Genomic DNA, 17,250 nt, shown 5'->3' on the forward strand with positions numbered 1-17,250 from the left:
TAGGAAAAGTGAGAAAAGTGAAAAAGTATCTTAGAGGTCTTTAACGATAAAAGGAAGAGTGATAAGCAAATACCTGTGGGAGGTGTCTGACCAAGACCAAGAGTACACCTGCTACTATGAATGGAAGTACAGACCACGTGTTTCTATTGGTCAACTGCTTGGGCAATAGAGATGCTTTTACAATTACATTCTGCTGAGTCAGCCTGTGCTACTGAGGGTATCTGCTCTTTAATTCTGAAACTGCTGGAGACAGGTGCAGATTCTAAAGATCACTGCCAGTATGCCTGCCAGTGAGCCTGCATGGGTGTCTCTACTGTTACTTTTAGTGGATTCATGTATGCCTCTACAAGTTGTATGGCTTTTTATCAAAATAAAATATTATAATGCTTATGTTGAATAATTGTTTTCTTTGGGGATATGATTTGTTCTGTTATTCAAAAAAGTGGCTAGGTTTGGGTGCCTGGGTGGCTCAGTTGGTTAAGCGACTGCCTTCGGCTCAGGTCACGATCCTGGAGTCCGGGGATCGAGTCCCGCATCTGGCTCCCTGCTCAGCAGGGAGTCTGCTTCTCCCTCTGACCCTCTTCCCTCTCATGCTCTCTGTCTCTCATATAAAAAAATAAAAAATCTTAAAAAAAAAAGTGGCTAGGTTTATCTTTGTTGGGGCATTTTATATTTTAATGACAAAATTGGTATTGTAGAACATTTAGAAAACAAAGATAAGTGATAAGAGTAAAATCTAAAAATTGCTTGTATTCTTGCCATCTGCTAATATTTCAGTATATAAACCTCAGAATATTTTAATTAAAAAATCAGAAATGTTACTTAATTGCCAGTAGCCACTGAGACCAGCTGAGGATGTCTTCAGAAGCATATGTTGTATTCTGTTCTGTGTATACAGAATTGTATTGGTTTGGTCCTATCTACTTAAGTATTCTTACTGTTATTCTAGTAAATAATAGACATAAAATGTGTTTACATTATAAATGTTTGATTTTGAGAAAATTCACAAGAAAATTTAGAGTAAAGAAGGTACTCCTCCAATATTTGATGCAGTTTTTTTTCTTAAGGGTTTATTTAGCCAAGAGAATTGAAAAAAGGGAAAGCCCCTAAACATTGGATTATTAAGGGCGTGTTGATAATTTATTTCTAGTAGTACTTTAGATATTTTTATTTGTGGTTTACACATAAGCTCCCTCAAATATAAACCTGAAGAAATGTTTACCCAACTATTTAATTCTGCATTTTGTTTTGCTAAGTTTATAGAAGAAAATATTTTAATTGAAAGACATGTCCTTTCATTATTTCCCCTCACTAATTAAAAATAGTATTCAGTTTCAGCAAAGAGCATGGGCTTTTTGGTGAGACAGTCCTGAATTTGAATCTCATTTTATTTTTAATTTTTTTTATTTTTTTAAGATTTTATTTATTTAGGGTGCCTGGGTGGCTCTGTTGGTTAAGCGTCTGCCTTTGGCTCAGGTCATGGTCTCGGGGTCCTGGGATCGAGTCCCGCATCGGGCTCCCTGCTCAGCTCTATCTCTGCCTCTCCCCCTGCTTGTGCGCTTTCTCTCTCTCTCTCTCAGATAAACAAATAAAATCTTTTTTTAAAAGATGTTACTTATCACACTGAGCCTCTATTTCTTTATATGTAAAATGGAGATAATATTTGATTTACAAAATTATAAACACAAATTTTAATAATATATGCAAAGTCTCTGGCCCATTTGAAGTATACACATTTCCTTTTTCTACCCAGTGTTGTTTTTTCAAATGAGGTGAAATTCACATAACATAAAATTAGCCATTTTAAAATGCACAATTTAGGGTCACTTAGTACATGCATAATGTTGTGCAGCTACTACCTTTATCTAATTTCAAAACATTTCATCACCCTAAAAGGAAACCCTGTACCCACTGAGTAGTTGCTTCCCATTCTCTCTTCCCTGTTGCCCCTGGTAACCACTAATCTGTATTTTGTTTTATAGATTTACCTATTCTAGATATTTCATGTAAATTGAATCATACAGTCTGTGATTTTGTGTCTGGCTTCTTTCACTTAGTGTAATGTTTTCAAGATTCATTCATGCCATTTCAGGTATCAATACTTCATTCTCTTACGGATGAAAAATATTTCCATTGTATGCATGTATAACACATTTGTTTATCCATTTATTCGTTGATGTACATTTGGGCTGTTTTCGCCCTTTGGCTTCTGTGAATAATACTGCTGTGAACATCCCTGTACATGTACTTATTAGAGTCCCTGTTTTCATTTATTTGGGGTGTATACCTAGGAATGGAATTGCTGGTTCATATGTGAATTCTATGGTTAATGTTTTCTGGTACTGCCAAACTGTTTCCCAGCAGCTGCATCAGTTTACATTCCCACCAGCAATGTATGGGGGTTACAATTTTTCCATATTTCTGTCAGCACTTACTATTTTCCTTTTTAATAGGCATCTTAGTGGGTATAAAGTGGTACCAAATTGTGATTTTTTTTAAGATTTATTTGAGAGAGAGAGAGTGAGAGCGAGAGAGAGCCCGAGGTGGCAGAGGGAGAGGCAGAGGGAGAGGGATAAGTAGACTCCCCGCTGAGCAGGGAGCCCGATGCAGGGCTCGATCCCAGGACCCTGGGATCATGACCTGAGCGGAAGGCAGATGTTTAACTGACTGAGCCACCCAGGCGCCCCCAAATTGTGATTTTGATTTGAAGTCCTTCATTTATTTTTTTATTATTATCATGTTATGTTAATCACCATACATCACATCATTAGTTCTTGATGTAGTGTTCCATGATTCATTGTTTGTGCATAACACCCAGGGCTCCATGCAGAATGTGCCCTCTTTAATACCCATCACCAGGCTAACGCATCCCCCCACCCACCTCCCCTCTAGAACCCTCAGTTTGTTTTTCAGAGTCCGTAGTCTCTCATGGTTCATAAAGTGTATCCTAGAAATTGATTTTTAACTTGGTTGATTAGTATTTGAAGCCACCATAAGTGAACTCTTAATCCCCTTCACCTATTTCACCCATCCCCCCACCCATCTCCTCTCTGGTAACCATCAATTTGTTCTGTATAGTTAAGAGTCTATTTTTTGGTTTGTCTCTTTTTTGTTTTGTTTCTTAAGTTCCACATGTGTGAAATCGTATGGTATTTGTCTTTCTCTTACTGACTTATTTCACTTAGCCTTATACTCTCTAGATACATCCATGTTGTCGCAGATGGCAAGATCTCTTTCTTTTTTATGGCTGAGTAATATTCCATTATATGTATGTGTATATGTGTGTGTGTGTATCACATCATCTTTATCCGTTCATCTCTCAGTAGACACTTGAGTTGGTTCTATAATTTGGCTATTGTAAATCATGCTGCAATAAACATAAGGGTGCATATATTTTTTGAATTAGTGTTTTTGTGTTTTTTGAATAAATGCCCAATAGTAGAATTACTGGATCCTATGGTAATTCTATTTTTAATTTTTTGAGGAACCTCCATACTGTCTTCCAGAGTGGCTACACCAGTTTGCATTACCACCAGCAGTGCATAGCGGTTTTTATTTCTCCATGTCCTCACCAACACTTGTCTCTTGTGTTTTTGTATTTAGCCATTCTGACAGGTGTGTGGTGATATCTCATTGTGGTTTTGATTTGCATTTCCCCAATAGTGAGTGATGGTGAGCATCTTTTCACGTGTCTGTTGGCCATTTGTATGTCTTCTTTGGAGAAATGCCTATTCATATCTTCTGCCCATTTTTTAATTGGATTATTTGTGTTTTTGGGGGTGTTGAGTTGTGTAAGTTCTTTATATATTTTGTATACTAACCCCTTATCAGATACATCATTTACATATATCTTCTCCCATTCAGTTGCCTTTCGTTTTGTTGATTGTTTGTTTTGCTATTCAGAAGCTTTTTATTTTGAGGTAGTCCCAATAGTTTAATTTTGCTTTTGTTTTCCTTGCCTCAGGAGACAAATCTAAAAAAAATTTGCTCTGGTCAGTATCAGAGAAATTACTGCCTGGGCTCTCCTCTGGGATTTTTATGGTTTTAGATGTCAGATTTAGATCTTTAATCCATTTTGAGTTTATTTTTGTGTACCATATAAGAAAGTGGTCTAGTTTCATTCTTTTTTTTTTTTTTTAGTTTCATTATTTTGCGTGTAGCTGTCCAGTTTTCCCAGCACCATTTGTAGAAGAGACTGTCCTTTTCCCATTGCTTATTCTTGCCTCCTTTGCTGAAGATTAATTGACCACATAATTGTGGTTTTATTTCTGGGCTCTCTACTCTGTTCCATTGATTTATGTGTTTATTTTTTTGCCAGTACCATACTATTCTGATTGCTACAGCTTTGTAGTATATCTTGAAATCTGTGGTTGTGATACTTCCAGTTAGTTCTGTTCTTCTTTTTTTCCTTTCTTTTTTTTTTTTTTAAAGGATTTTATTTATTTATTTGACAGAGAGAGAGAGCACGAGAGCAGGAACACAAGCAGGGGGAGTGGGAGAGGGAGAAGCAGGCTTTCCACCGAGCAGGGAGCCTGATGTGGGACTCGATCCCAGGAGCCTGATGTGGGACTCGATCCCAGGACCCTGGGATCATGACCTGAGCCGAAGGCAGACGCTTAATGACTGAGCCACCCAGGCGCCCCTGTTCTTCTTTTTCAAAATTGTTTTGGCTGTTTGGGGTCTTTTGTGGTTCCATACAAATTTTAGGATTATTTGGTCTAGTTTTGTGGAAAATGCTGTTGGTATTTTGATAGGGATTGTATTAAATCTGTGGATTGCTTTGGGTAGTATGGATATTTTAACAATACTGGTTTTCCCATTCCATGAGCATGGACTGTCTTTCCATTTGTTTTTGTCATCTTCAATTTCTTTTATCAGTATTTTATAGTTTCCAGAGTACAGGTTTTTCACCTTCTTGGTTAAGTTTATTCCTAGGAATTTATTATTTTTGGTGCAATTGTAAATGGGATTGTTTTCTTAATTTCTCTTTTTGCTACCTCATTTTTAGTGTATAGAAATGCAACGGATTTCTGTACATTGTGTATTCTATGACCTTACTGCATTCATATGTCAGTTCTAGTAGTTTTTTGGTGGAGTCTTTAGGGTTTTTATATATACTATCATGTCATATGCAGACAGTGAAAGTTTTACTACTTCCTTACCAATTTGGATGCCTTTTATTTTTTGTTGCTGTTGTGTGATAGCTGTAGCTAGGATTACCAGTACTATGTTGAATAAAAGTGGTAAGAGTGGACATCCTTATCTTATTCCTGACCTTAGGGGAAAAGCTCTCAGTTTTTCACCATTGTGTATGTCAGCTGTGGGTTTTTCATATATGGCCTTTATTAGGTTGAGTTCCCTCTGTAACCTACTTTGTTGAGGTGAAGCATATTTTTCCAAGAAAATTGTAAAATGTTGTGATCAAGCCATGGTGGTCTATTTAATGCATAAACTACCTGCACTGTTTCTATGGGAATATATGACCAGAGACAAAACTTGGATATTAAACATTTATTCATTTAACAAACATTTATTGGATGCCATTATGTGGCAGGCATTAGACCAGATATTGGAGGTATAATAATGGTTCGAACTTACATAGTTGCTTCCCCTAAAGGAATTCACAGTGTGGTGGGACAGATAGATATGTAAGTAAAGATAAGATGCTGTAATATCTGTGCTGCCAGAGATACATGCAGTATGTGCAGTTTATGAGCCTTAGGTCCTATGGTGTGCCTGGGAATTTAGTGCTAGAATTTTGCAGTGCTGATAATTGAGCAGAGTTTCAAATGTATAGTAGGTAAGCCATTGACAAGGGAGGGAAGGCTTGGATCAACTTCTACAAAGGCAGTCAGGGGACCTGAAACAGATGATTATGTCTGAATCTATAATGATAGTTGGAGAATAGAGGAGATGAGGCTGTGAAGATATGTAGAGGGCCTTGGACACCAGGCCAAGGAGTTTGGATTTTAGCCTATGGATGTTGTGGCATCACTGAAGATTTATTTATTTGAGTGAGTGAGAGAGAGAGAGAGAGACAGACCATGTGCAAGTGGGAGGAGGGGTAGAGTGAGAGAATTTTCAAGCAGACTCCCTGCTGAGAGTGAAGCCTGATGCGGGGCTCGATCTCATAACTCATGAGATCATGACCTGAGCCAAAACAAAGAGTTGGACACTTAACTGACTGAGTTACTTAGGTGTTTCTGAAGATTTTTAAGAGGAAAAGTGACATACAGTTTGGATTCTTTTTTTTAAGTTTTTTATTTATTTAAGTAATCTCTACGCCCCACATGGAGCTCAAACTCACAACCCTGAGATCAAGAGTCACATACTCTTCAGACTGAGCCAGCCAGGTGCCCCACATATAGTTTGTATTTTAGAAAGATCATGATTATGTGCTATCGAGTATGGATTGGAAAGGGCAGCCAGGAATGCCAGGTTAGAGGCTAGTGTTATAGCTTATGTGAGAAGTCATGAGAATCTGAACCAAGTCATTTCATGGGCATAAAGAAGAATACAACTAGGAAATACTTAGGTAGTCTTGGTTAGACATGTGGATGGAGGAAGAGTACGAAGATGTCTTCAAGATTTCTGACTTTTGATAATTGAGTGTAAAAGGTAATGTTGTTCAAGATAGAGCATATCATGGATAAGCATGGTGAATTTTGGTTTTGGACATGTTGAATCAGAGATGCCTATTTAAAGGTTTATTTATGTATTTGAGAGAAGGAGAACATGCGCCCATGAGTTGGGGGAGGGGCAGAGGGAAAGAATCTTGAAGCAGACTCCCTACTGAGTGCAGAGTTCAATGCAGGGCTCAGTCCCAGGACCCATGAGATCATGACCTGAACCGAAACCAAGAGTCAGACGCTTAACCAACTGAGCCCCCCAGGTGTCCCAAGAGATGCCTATTTAGATTATCTAGTTGGCTATTGAAAACACAGCTCTGAAACTTGAGAGAGGCTTATGATGGGTGGGGGGTGGCTTATGAATACTTAAGTGGGCAGCAGAACATAAGAGCAAGCAGTTTGGCAATCATTATGTGTAGGCAGTAGCTAAAATGAAGGGAGTAAACTTAAAGCACTCAAAACTGAGGTGGGGGTAGGGAGAAGGTGGCTAATTCTGGGGAACACCACAGGAAAAGTGACAAGTAGAAGGAAGACCAGGAGAGAGTGGCTGTGTGATAGCCAATAAAGAATTTAAAAAAGAAGACATTATCTAAAGTGTTTAGTGCTGTTAGGAGTTTGTGGGTGACCTTAGCACCCAGAGGTTCCCTAAAAAGAGTTGTCTGGAAGTGTAATTGCAGAGGGTTGAAAAATAAGAAAATGGCCGTAATAGTGAACATGGGCTAGTCTTTCAAGAAGTTTGGTCGTAAAAGGTAGGAGTGAAGGTATTAGCTAGACAGAATGTAGGTAAATAGGAGTTCCTTCTTTGGAGGAAACTTTTTTCTTGCATTTGCTAGGCATTGACAACAAGGTTTCCCCAATACCCTATCCATTGATAAAAGAGGGCCAGGAGCACCTGCAGAGCCTGGGAAGGGTGAATGAAAATAGTGACAGGGCTGGTGGTGGTGGTGATGCTGCTGCTACTTAACAGTTAACATTTATTGAATGTATTTACCATGTACCACATGCTGAATTTAAAGAATTTGCCTAAGGTCTCATAGTTATTTTGTGGTAAATCTCGATTTGAACCTAATTAATCTGGAAGCAGTGTCCCTGCCCTAGATAATGAGAAGCAGAGAAAGGAATAGGTATAATGAGTAGTTGGTACCAGAGTCCCATGTCCATCTGATCTTTATCTTGCTTCTTCTGAGAAGATTCATAGTCCTCAGCTGGCTTCTGGCTTCCAAATGCCTCCTGTGGTGTCAGGAACATGCTTCCTTGTTTTCCTTTCCACTAGTAACTACCCCCTGTGGTTTCCTTTAAGAGTTTTTCTTAGCTTAATTGAGGTTCACGGATGCCTGGGTGGCTCAGTCAATTAAGCATCAGACTCTTGGTTTCTGCTCAGGTCATGATCTCAGGGTTGTGGGATCAAGGCCCATGTCGGGCTCTGAGTTTGGCATGGAGTCTGCTTGGGACTCTCTCCCTTTCCCTCTCTCTCCCCCTCTGCCTCTCTCCCCTCCCCCTACTCATGTTCTCTCTCTGAAATAAGTGAATAAAATCTTTAAAAAACAAACAACAAAAAAATCCATTTGATGTTAAATGTTTAAAAAAAAATAAAAGACTCTCAGCATGCTTATGGAAAGGGAAAGGTAACTCTTAATGTGACAAGAAGAGTCCTTGGGGATTCAAAATTTCAGAGGAAAAGCAGACTCTGGCTGTTAAGAACATTTAGTTTCTGAAGTAAGGTTGGGCTTCTGGGATGGGATGGGCGGCTCCTGTAATACAGGTTGGGAGAGAAGAGAGAACAAATGTGGTAGAATCTGAAACCCCAGTCAGGGAGGCCAGGGTGATGGCATGGGATGGCAGCAGGAGTGAATGAAGGAAGATCAGGGGGTTTGCAGCTGACTTACCTCCCCTTTGCTCTTACTGCGGCCCATGACCAGTCAGTTTGTGGCATTGTGAGCTCAGTGAGTCAGGGAGCAAAATTCCAGATAAAGGTACTGGGCACCTCAACTGAGCTTTTGTGAATACCAGGCCTCAAGTACCTTGGATAATGATAGTGTAAGTGTAACTATCTCTGTTGATATCTCTGTATTTTTTCACAGTTGAGGTTTATATTGTTTCCTTGGGTTTGTAGTTAGCAGTATGAACGATTTTAGTATAAAGGATAGTTTAATTGTACATGTAGTTTTAAGAACAAGGAAGATGACTTGCAAAGAATTTCTAACCCTGAAAAAGTTTCCAAAGTCAAATGTTTACAATGACAGATTTTTCTTTTTTACGACTTTTGGTTTCTCCAGACCATATCTTACTTTTCTGTTTTTGGCTATTTAGAATTTGATTTTGTTTATTTCTTGGCTCAAGTTCAAGGAATCTGTTTTTATAGTAATTTCTGTTCTTGTCATATAGCATTCAGTCTATTTGAGGAGAAGGAAATCCTGTATCATCTTTCTACTTAAGGAAATAGGAATTTTATGGATCCACAGTTATACTCATGGGAAACATGAACTATATGACTGGGACCATATTTATTTCTTCTGGATTTCCTAAATTGCCTAGGCTGGTAAAAAGTACACACTAAGTATTGAGTAACTGGTGGATGGAAAATCTGAAGAACACTAAGCAACCATACCTCTTAAGTCTTTTTAGATCAAAAGCAAGATACATATTAATTTATATCTCTGATCCGTTTTTGTTTAGATTCAAGTCAGCCATGTGTAAGCTAAACCAGCACATGTGTAACAGTAGCTGGAACCAGGAAGTTGCTGTTCATTTCTAAGTGTATTTCCTTTTCTGTGGTAATTGTATGTGCAGCTGTCTTTTCACAGTTCAGAGAAGGCAAGCACTATCTTTCAGTAATAAAGCATCTTCATGTGTCAGCAGAAATGTATATTTAATGAGTACTATTTGGAAATAAATATTAAATAAGGTTAAATCCCCAGGCATGAAAAGTTTTACCAGCATGTTTTTGTCTGTACTTGTTAATGTTTTGTCTTTGTAAGTATGCCTCTACTCCTGGTTTTTTAAAAAACTTAAGTCAGCACCTATGGACTCTCTAGTGAAATATCACATAGGAATTCACAAGGTTGTCTTTTGTCCCCCTCACCCTCTTTTTGTAAACATGTGCACTGTGACTCAGGGGAGTGAATTTTAATAGCCTTTTTTTGCTAGAGGACAGGAAGCAAGGCAGCATATTTGAAAAAGCATGCACTTAGGAGACCAAACTCTCTTAGCCAAATGGGTGATCTTGGCTAAATTATCTAACCTCACAGAGCCTAAGTCTCCTCATGTAGAAAGTGGGCGAAACGATCCCTACCTCATAGGACGTTTGGGTGGATTACATGGGGTAGCAGATAGATAAGTGCCTAGCATGTAATGGGTAGCCAATAAATATTGACATCTGTTTCCTTTCTTCAGTTCCCCCCGTTCCAGGCTTCCAGGCCTCCTCTTGACTTTATTTACTGCCTTCTGATCATTTCCCAAGATTTATTAATTTCTTTTGCATTTCCACAATTCACTAACTTCTCATCTCCTGGATATTTTTCTTAGCTGAACATTCTCTGTTCTATCTGAAGATAAGCTGAAGAACCAGGTAGGTTTTGTGTTAGGTATTCACATAAAAATTTTATTAAAGATGGTTAGTATATCCTTCTATATATTTTACATACTTTTTTCAAAAAGGTTTTTACTCACTTTGTGGCCACTATGAACACATGGTTATAGTGCTATTAACATTTAAACAAATTTATTTTGTATTGGAAATAATTTAATTAATACTTAATAGAGTTTCAGCATGGTGTATATGTTATATGATTGCTTTTTGGAGGTAAATACATGTATAATGTATATAGGTTAATTTTGATGTCTAATATATTGGATGATTACTCTTGAAACTCTTTAGTTAAAATAGTTGAAAAAGTATTTTGTTCTAGGTGCTGGGGATATGGCAGTAAATGAAAATGAGTATTTGCCTTTGAAAAGCTTGCTTTCTAAAGTGAAAATTTCTTTTCATACATAAAATTTTTTATAATTTTTTTTATTTTGCTCATACATATGTATATACCATGAATTAAGGAGCTCTTATTATCATAGACTATTATATTTTAGGGGAATATTTGAAGCTGTAGCTCAAGTATTTGTGTCCCACGGTTTATTAATTTCAAATGCCACATTTTAAATTTTAAAATGCCAAAATTCTTAAATAATGATTTCATTACATTTGCCATGTTCCACGAAGTTACTTTTTATTCGTTATAACTTAATTACATATTGAACCGGTTTTAGAGGAATAACATTGGCTTGCAGGTTGAAAATAGTTTTCGTTCATTCAGTAAGTATTTTTTGAGGACCTTCTATTCTCCTAGGTTCTGTCTTAAACCAACCTGGTGCAAGAATTTAAACTCAGGTCCAAAGCCTAATCTGTTTCCTTTTCTTCATGCCATGTATTCAGAGGTGGAGACCAGAACTGTGGAGATGAATAGATTAGTCAAGACGGTGAGGATTTATTTGGATTTAGTAACTAGGAAAGTGTCATTACTGATTTGGGAAAGAATTTCTTTAAAATATATTTGGAAGAAGAAAAGTTTATTACAGGGGGCTAAGGAAACATAGAATAATGAGGAAATTGAAGTATCAAGTATAGGTGATTCTTGGTATTTTGGTAGTGAATAGAAGGAGATTCATGCAAGGGCTTGAAAGTATACCAGAAACTAGGAGAGCTAACTTCAAAATAAAGGGTTTATGAGGGTTGTAAGAGAGAGCAATGAGTTGGGGATCAAGTGATTAAATACCATGAAGAGAGAGGAGGACATTGAAACCATAATGTCCCAGAGGAACCAAAGAAGATAGTTATTAGGACATAAGTAAAGGGGATTGATTGGACTTAGAAGAGTAGAGACAAAACTTTTCATTTGATGCAAGAGGAAAAGATGAAAATGAATGAAACTAACAGCATTTTAAGATGGAGAAATGGTATGGTTATGGTCACTCCCAAAGATACCCTTTAATCTTCCCATAATCGTTTGCTGAATGGAATAGAGTGAGAAGGAGATAGAAACTTTTAACAGGGAAAAACATTCTGCTGTGGAACATACTTAGAAATTAGTGAGTTGCAGCAGTGACACCCTAATTCAGGTTAGTGTGGATTTTATAGCAATCAATAATATTCTCATGTTCCAAAGCAAGAGTTGCAAACTACAATCCAAGGGCCAGCCACATCCAGCCCATGTAGCCTGTGAGATAAGAATGGTTTTTATATTCATAAACGATTTAAGAAAACCAAGCAAACAAAGAAGAATGTGTGTTGGAGACTATATACGGCCTTCAAAGCCTGAAATACTTACTCTCTGGCCCTTATAGAAAAAGATTGCTGACCCTTGTTCTGTAGCTCAAGACCAGAGAAAGCAAATGATAGTGTGCCTCAAAGATGGGAGCCAACATGCTAGACATGATCAAAGATCAAGGGGTGATAAAGTAAGGGATACTAGTTAGAGGGCTATTGGTAGAAGTGGATAGGAGGTTGATAAGGAGTAAAGCAAAGCCAGAAGAAAGTTAACAGACTGAATGAAAATGGAGAGGGTTGGTAGCTAGAGCTCATAATGAGCATAAAAAGCATGGTCAGTTTGTATGAAGCAAAGATGACAGGTAAGAAAATTGGAGGTAAAGAAAGGTGGCACAGTGGTTGTCTTGGAGATAGAAGAATCCAGAAGTAGCTAAGTATAACCATTTTAGGGAGGGGCTGAACTCTTGGTGATGAGGTCAGGATGATGAAGCATCAGATTATGATGTTTAAATTACTGAAGATGATGACAGGGAGACTGTGAGAGAGAGAAATAGTGTGAATTAGGTCACTGGAGTTACTGAAGAAAGGAGAAGTGAGTGTGGAGTATGAGGTAGATGATGGTAAAGAGGTAAGGAGACTGGGGTAAGTACCTGAATTACTGTAAATAAGCGGGGGAAATGATGGTGGCAGTTAAGTGGTCTTCCCTTTGCCCTGGCAGCTGAGAGAAGGCTGTTCCCTCCTCTTGGTTTGGCAAGTGATAGAAGGTAGATAAAAAGGCTACCGGGAAGATGTGGTATTCTCTGTCGAAGGTCAGATTTATACATAGTCTTGGAGTATGGGAGGAGCAAAGTGATAGATTAGTTTCAAGTTGTAAAATGAAGCCCTCCAATTAAAAGCAGTTGAGTTTTACATAAATGTATAAATGTTTTACTTACACAGCTCTTCCTGTAAAGAATTTTTGGAATTAGTACTTCTTACTATGTAAAATTCATGTTTTTGTAATAAAATTAAGAGATTAATACTAAAAACATCTCTTTTTACTTGACTATGAACATAGACAAAAGTAACCTGGCAGGTAACTTCATTTGACATGCTCAAACTGTCTGGATAGGGCTTACTTGGGTGTGATAATGGTCCTTCCATGACAATGTTAATGTAGAGTCTATATTGTAGTATATGAAGCTTTATTACTAGACGTACATATAGGAACGTAATGTGCTTGAGCCATTAAAAATCAAATGCAGGGAATTCCTCTGGCCTCTGAAAGATGAACTACAAGTTGATAGCTGTTTTGCTGTGTTTTTCTGTATTGATGGGTAAAGTGATTCCTGCGTATGGCATGGTTAGATATTTTGGCATGGTATTTTCTGAAGGGAAAACTCTTTTCTGTGCTAAGAACTAAAAACAGGAGAAGCAGACAAAAAGTAAATTGCTAGAAATTTTCACTATGCTAAGTTTGAAGTTACTGGTTTGTCTTATAAAAGCCTCTTTATTTTTTTCTGGAGAATTCGACTACTTGCTGATAATCTGAAATCTTAAATACCTAAAACTTCATTTTATATATATATGTACGTATGTATGTATTTAGATTTTATTTATTTAGTGGGAGAGAGAGAGGGCACACGTGTGAGTGGGGGGAGGGGCAGAGGGAGAGAGAATCTCAGGCAGACTCTTGCTGAGCATGGAGCTCGATGTGAGGCTTGATCTCATGACCCCTCAGATCATGATATGAGCTGAAATCAAGAGTCAGACACTTAACTGACTGAACCACTCAGGTGCCCTCTGAAACTTCATTTTAAATGGTACTTTTATTTTAAGTGGTTTTCAATGAATAACCTTTGGAATATTTTTAATGGTTGAGTTAAGTTTCTTTAGAGTCCTAAGAAGACAATACCAGTGTCATTTACTTTAGTTTTATTTTTGTGTATTTTTGTGTTGTTTTTTTTTTCCTCAGTGCCTGTTACAAAGAATATAGCAAAAACACAGTCTTCTGTTTCCAAAGCAACCCAACGTTCAATGCAGTCTCCACAGAAAACTGCTGTAATATTACCAACACAGCAGATCAGGAAATCAGGTCGCATTAAACCACCTGCACAGACTTCAGTCCCTAAGAAGGGAAGTGCTGTTAAAAATCTTACACCAAGGACAAAAGGCCCAAAAAAGGTTAGTTAATCTCCTCCTAATTTGTATTAGAGGTCTCTGCAGTGCCTTATTTATAACATAGAGTTTAGGATTTACTAAGAGTATGATGTGGCCCTTTAGGAATGTATTGTACGAAGAGCATATATAAAGCTTTTTAAAGTCCACATAGCTAGCTATCAAGATTGGTATTTCTTTTCTTGGGTAAACTTAAAACTTTGAATAGTGCTCAACTTTTTCAAAACCACATTGGACATACTGTGTGGGTATATTTATGTTCAGGCCAATTTATTTAAAAGTCAGTACACTTTAGAAATGAATGTGAAGTGAGTTTTACTGTACATAAATTATACCTCAATAAAGCGGGTGGAAAGGGGAATCAAAGTGATAAATTCAATGATGCTAGGCCACCTAACTGACTCCCCCAAAGAAAACAACTTTAGAACCTGGAAATAATAGAAAAAACAGCTACTTGAAGATACTGGAGCTTGAATGGAAGCAGACACACTGTGGTTGGGGGCAGTACACACAGGAGGTAGGTGTGTTACACAAAATTCTGTATCTGGCAAAAATACTCTTCAAGGGTGAGGGTGAACTAAGGATGTTTTCAGATAAAAGCATGCTTAGAGAATTCCACACTGGCAGATAAGCACTGTAAGAAATGCTGAAGGAAGTTTATCTCTGGGTAAATGTGAATGATTTGTTTTTTGCTTTTTTTCCCTCTTAATTTCTTTATAATAATGTGACTAAAGCTATAATTATAATATGGTCTTGTGGGGTAATGTAATATATATGGCATGATGTAATACATCATTACATAACATCAATACATAACATGATGTAATACATTATAACAGAGTATAAAGGCTTTGAGTAGGGGATATGGATTTCTGTCATTGCAAGTTTTTTAACTATGTGGGTTATACAGTGTAATGCCCAGGGCATATTGTAAAAACACAAATGCAGAGAAGTATAGCTAAAAAGCCAGTAGGAAAACTAAAATGGAATTCTAAGGAATATTCAACAAGTAATTGAAAACAAACAAAAAAAAAAAGGAAAGGAGGAATAGAGGAATAGAGGAATAAAACACAGAGGAGACAAATAGAAAAGAAATAATAAAGGGTATACCCAGACCCAAACATATTAATCATCACTTTAAAAGTTGATAGACTAAATTTTCCAATTAAAAGACAGAGATTATAAAAATGGATTTTAAAAAGACCCAAATATATCTGTTCTACAAGAGATGTATTTTTTTTTTTTACAAGATACGTATTTTAAGATTTATTTATTTTAGAGGCAGAGAGAGAGAGAAACTGAGCAAGCAGGGGGAGAGGCGGAGGGAGAGGGAGAGAGGAAACTTCAGCAGACTCCTTACTGAGCTTGGAGCCCAACCCTGAGATCATGACCTGAGCTGAAACCAAGAGTCAGATGCTTAACCGATTGCACCACACAGGGACCCTACAAGAGATTTATTCTTAACATAAAAACATAGAATCTTCTTAGATCTTATTAGAACTAAAGTAAATTTTAGCAGTAATAAACATTTCTGAGTTCAGCCATCTGATATTAATATATATAACATTTCTGTTTTGTTTCAACTAATGTTTACAGTATGGAGCAAAATGACAATCCCATTTTGATTTCATTCTATTTCATTTATTTATTTATTTATTTTTAAAGATCTTATTTACTGGGGTCCCTGGGTGGCTCAGTCATTGAATGTCTGCCTTCTGCTCAGGTCATGGTCCCGGGGTCCTGGGATCAAGCCCTGTATCGGGCTCCTTGCTTGGCGGGAAGCCTGCTTCTCCCTCTCCCACTCCCCCTGCTTGTGTTCCCTCTCTCGCTGTGTCTCTATCTCTCTCAAATAAATAAATATTTATTTGCAAGAAAGCACAAGCAGGGGAAGTGGCAGAGGGAGCAGCAGAGGGAGAAGGAGAAGCAGGCTCCCTGCTCGGGGCTTGATCCCAGGACCCCGGGATCATGACCTGAGCCGCAGACGCTCACTGACTGAGTCACCCAGGCGCCCCTGATTTTAAAATGCTTAAATTAATGTTGGTATTTTTATTTCAGAAAGCATTAAAAAATTTTAAATAAAAATTAAAAGTTAATAACAGTGAATATATTTCAAATATAAAATTATAAACATTGAAAAAATCAAATAAGCAGGTTATTCTAATATAAATCGTTAGATTAAAATTTTCAAATTCAAAATAAATTGCATAAAATTAAGGAAAGTTGTGATATTTAAAAGGAAATAATGCTTTATTTTAAATGCATTTTGCAAACTAGAATGTATCAAGGATGTCATTGATGCATTTTTTTTTTTTTTTTAAGGTTTGTTTCTTTGAGAGGGAGAGAGAGCACAGTGGGGAGGGGCAGAGGGAGGACAGAGTCCCAAGCACACTCTGCGCTGAGCATGGAGCGGGACTTGGGGCTTGATCTCATGACCCTGAGCTCACAACCTGAGCTGAAGCCAAGAGTCAGAGGCTCAGCTGACTCTGCCACCCAGGTGCCCCTGATGCATATTTTTAATGTGTATTTTCCAGCTGCTGAAAAAAGTCTTTGTGATTAGTTGGCATAATGATGAAGATATAACTCCATAAAGTTTCTCTTCACTCCTTTATTTTCAAATAATTCCAGTGCTAATTTGACAATTTTAAGAAGGTGTTTTTGAAAATATTGTTTATAAGGTGGTAGGGTGGGGCAAGGGACAGGTTCTGTAATTTTTTTGGATAATAAACTATTTTTTGTTTCAAAGGAAGAATTTTAATTCACCATCTTCTTAGCTTTATTATTTCATCATGGAAAGATGAAGGTTCTCATGCAGTTACCTATATCCCTTTTTCAGTACTGTCACACCATAGTTTAATTATTTTTTTTAAGATTTTATTTATTTATATGAGAGAGAGAGCGAGCAGGAGCAGAGGGAGCATGGAGGGGGGAAGGGCAAAGGGAGAGGGAGAAGCAGGGAGCCTGACACAGGGCTTGATCCCAGGACCCTGGGATCATGACCTGAGCTGAAGGTAGACGCTTACCCGACTGAGCCACCCAGATGCCCCCATAGTTTAATTGTTTAGGAAGTCTTTGAACTGGAGTACGAATTATTCTTACAGTAGACTCTTTGTCAACTGTCCACATATGCCCCCCCTTTAAGGATTCTAGAGGTATAGAAGCACATTTTCCAAATAAATGTACCTTTATTCAATTTACAGTGTTAATACA

The 17,250-nt window shown here is 37.6% G+C and overlaps 1 protein-coding gene across 7 annotated transcripts in view; it reads left to right on the plus strand.

Annotated features, from left to right (window-relative positions):
• The window catches only part of SCML2 (Scm polycomb group protein like 2), a 90,611-nt gene that overhangs the window by 56,422 nt on the left and 16,939 nt on the right, over positions 1 to 17,250 (plus strand). For all 7 annotated transcript variants that reach the window (XM_027609138.1, XM_027609143.1, XM_027609144.1 and 4 more), the window contains one exon: positions 13,841 to 14,049. In XM_027609138.1, the coding sequence (XP_027464939.1) occupies positions 13,841 to 14,049 (209 nt within the window). The remainder of the gene's footprint in view (positions 1 to 13,840; positions 14,050 to 17,250) is intronic.

This window comes from Zalophus californianus, chromosome X, assembly GCF_009762305.2.
Source record: "Zalophus californianus isolate mZalCal1 chromosome X, mZalCal1.pri.v2, whole genome shotgun sequence".
NCBI classification, from domain to species: Eukaryota; Metazoa; Chordata; class Mammalia; order Carnivora; family Otariidae; genus Zalophus; species Zalophus californianus.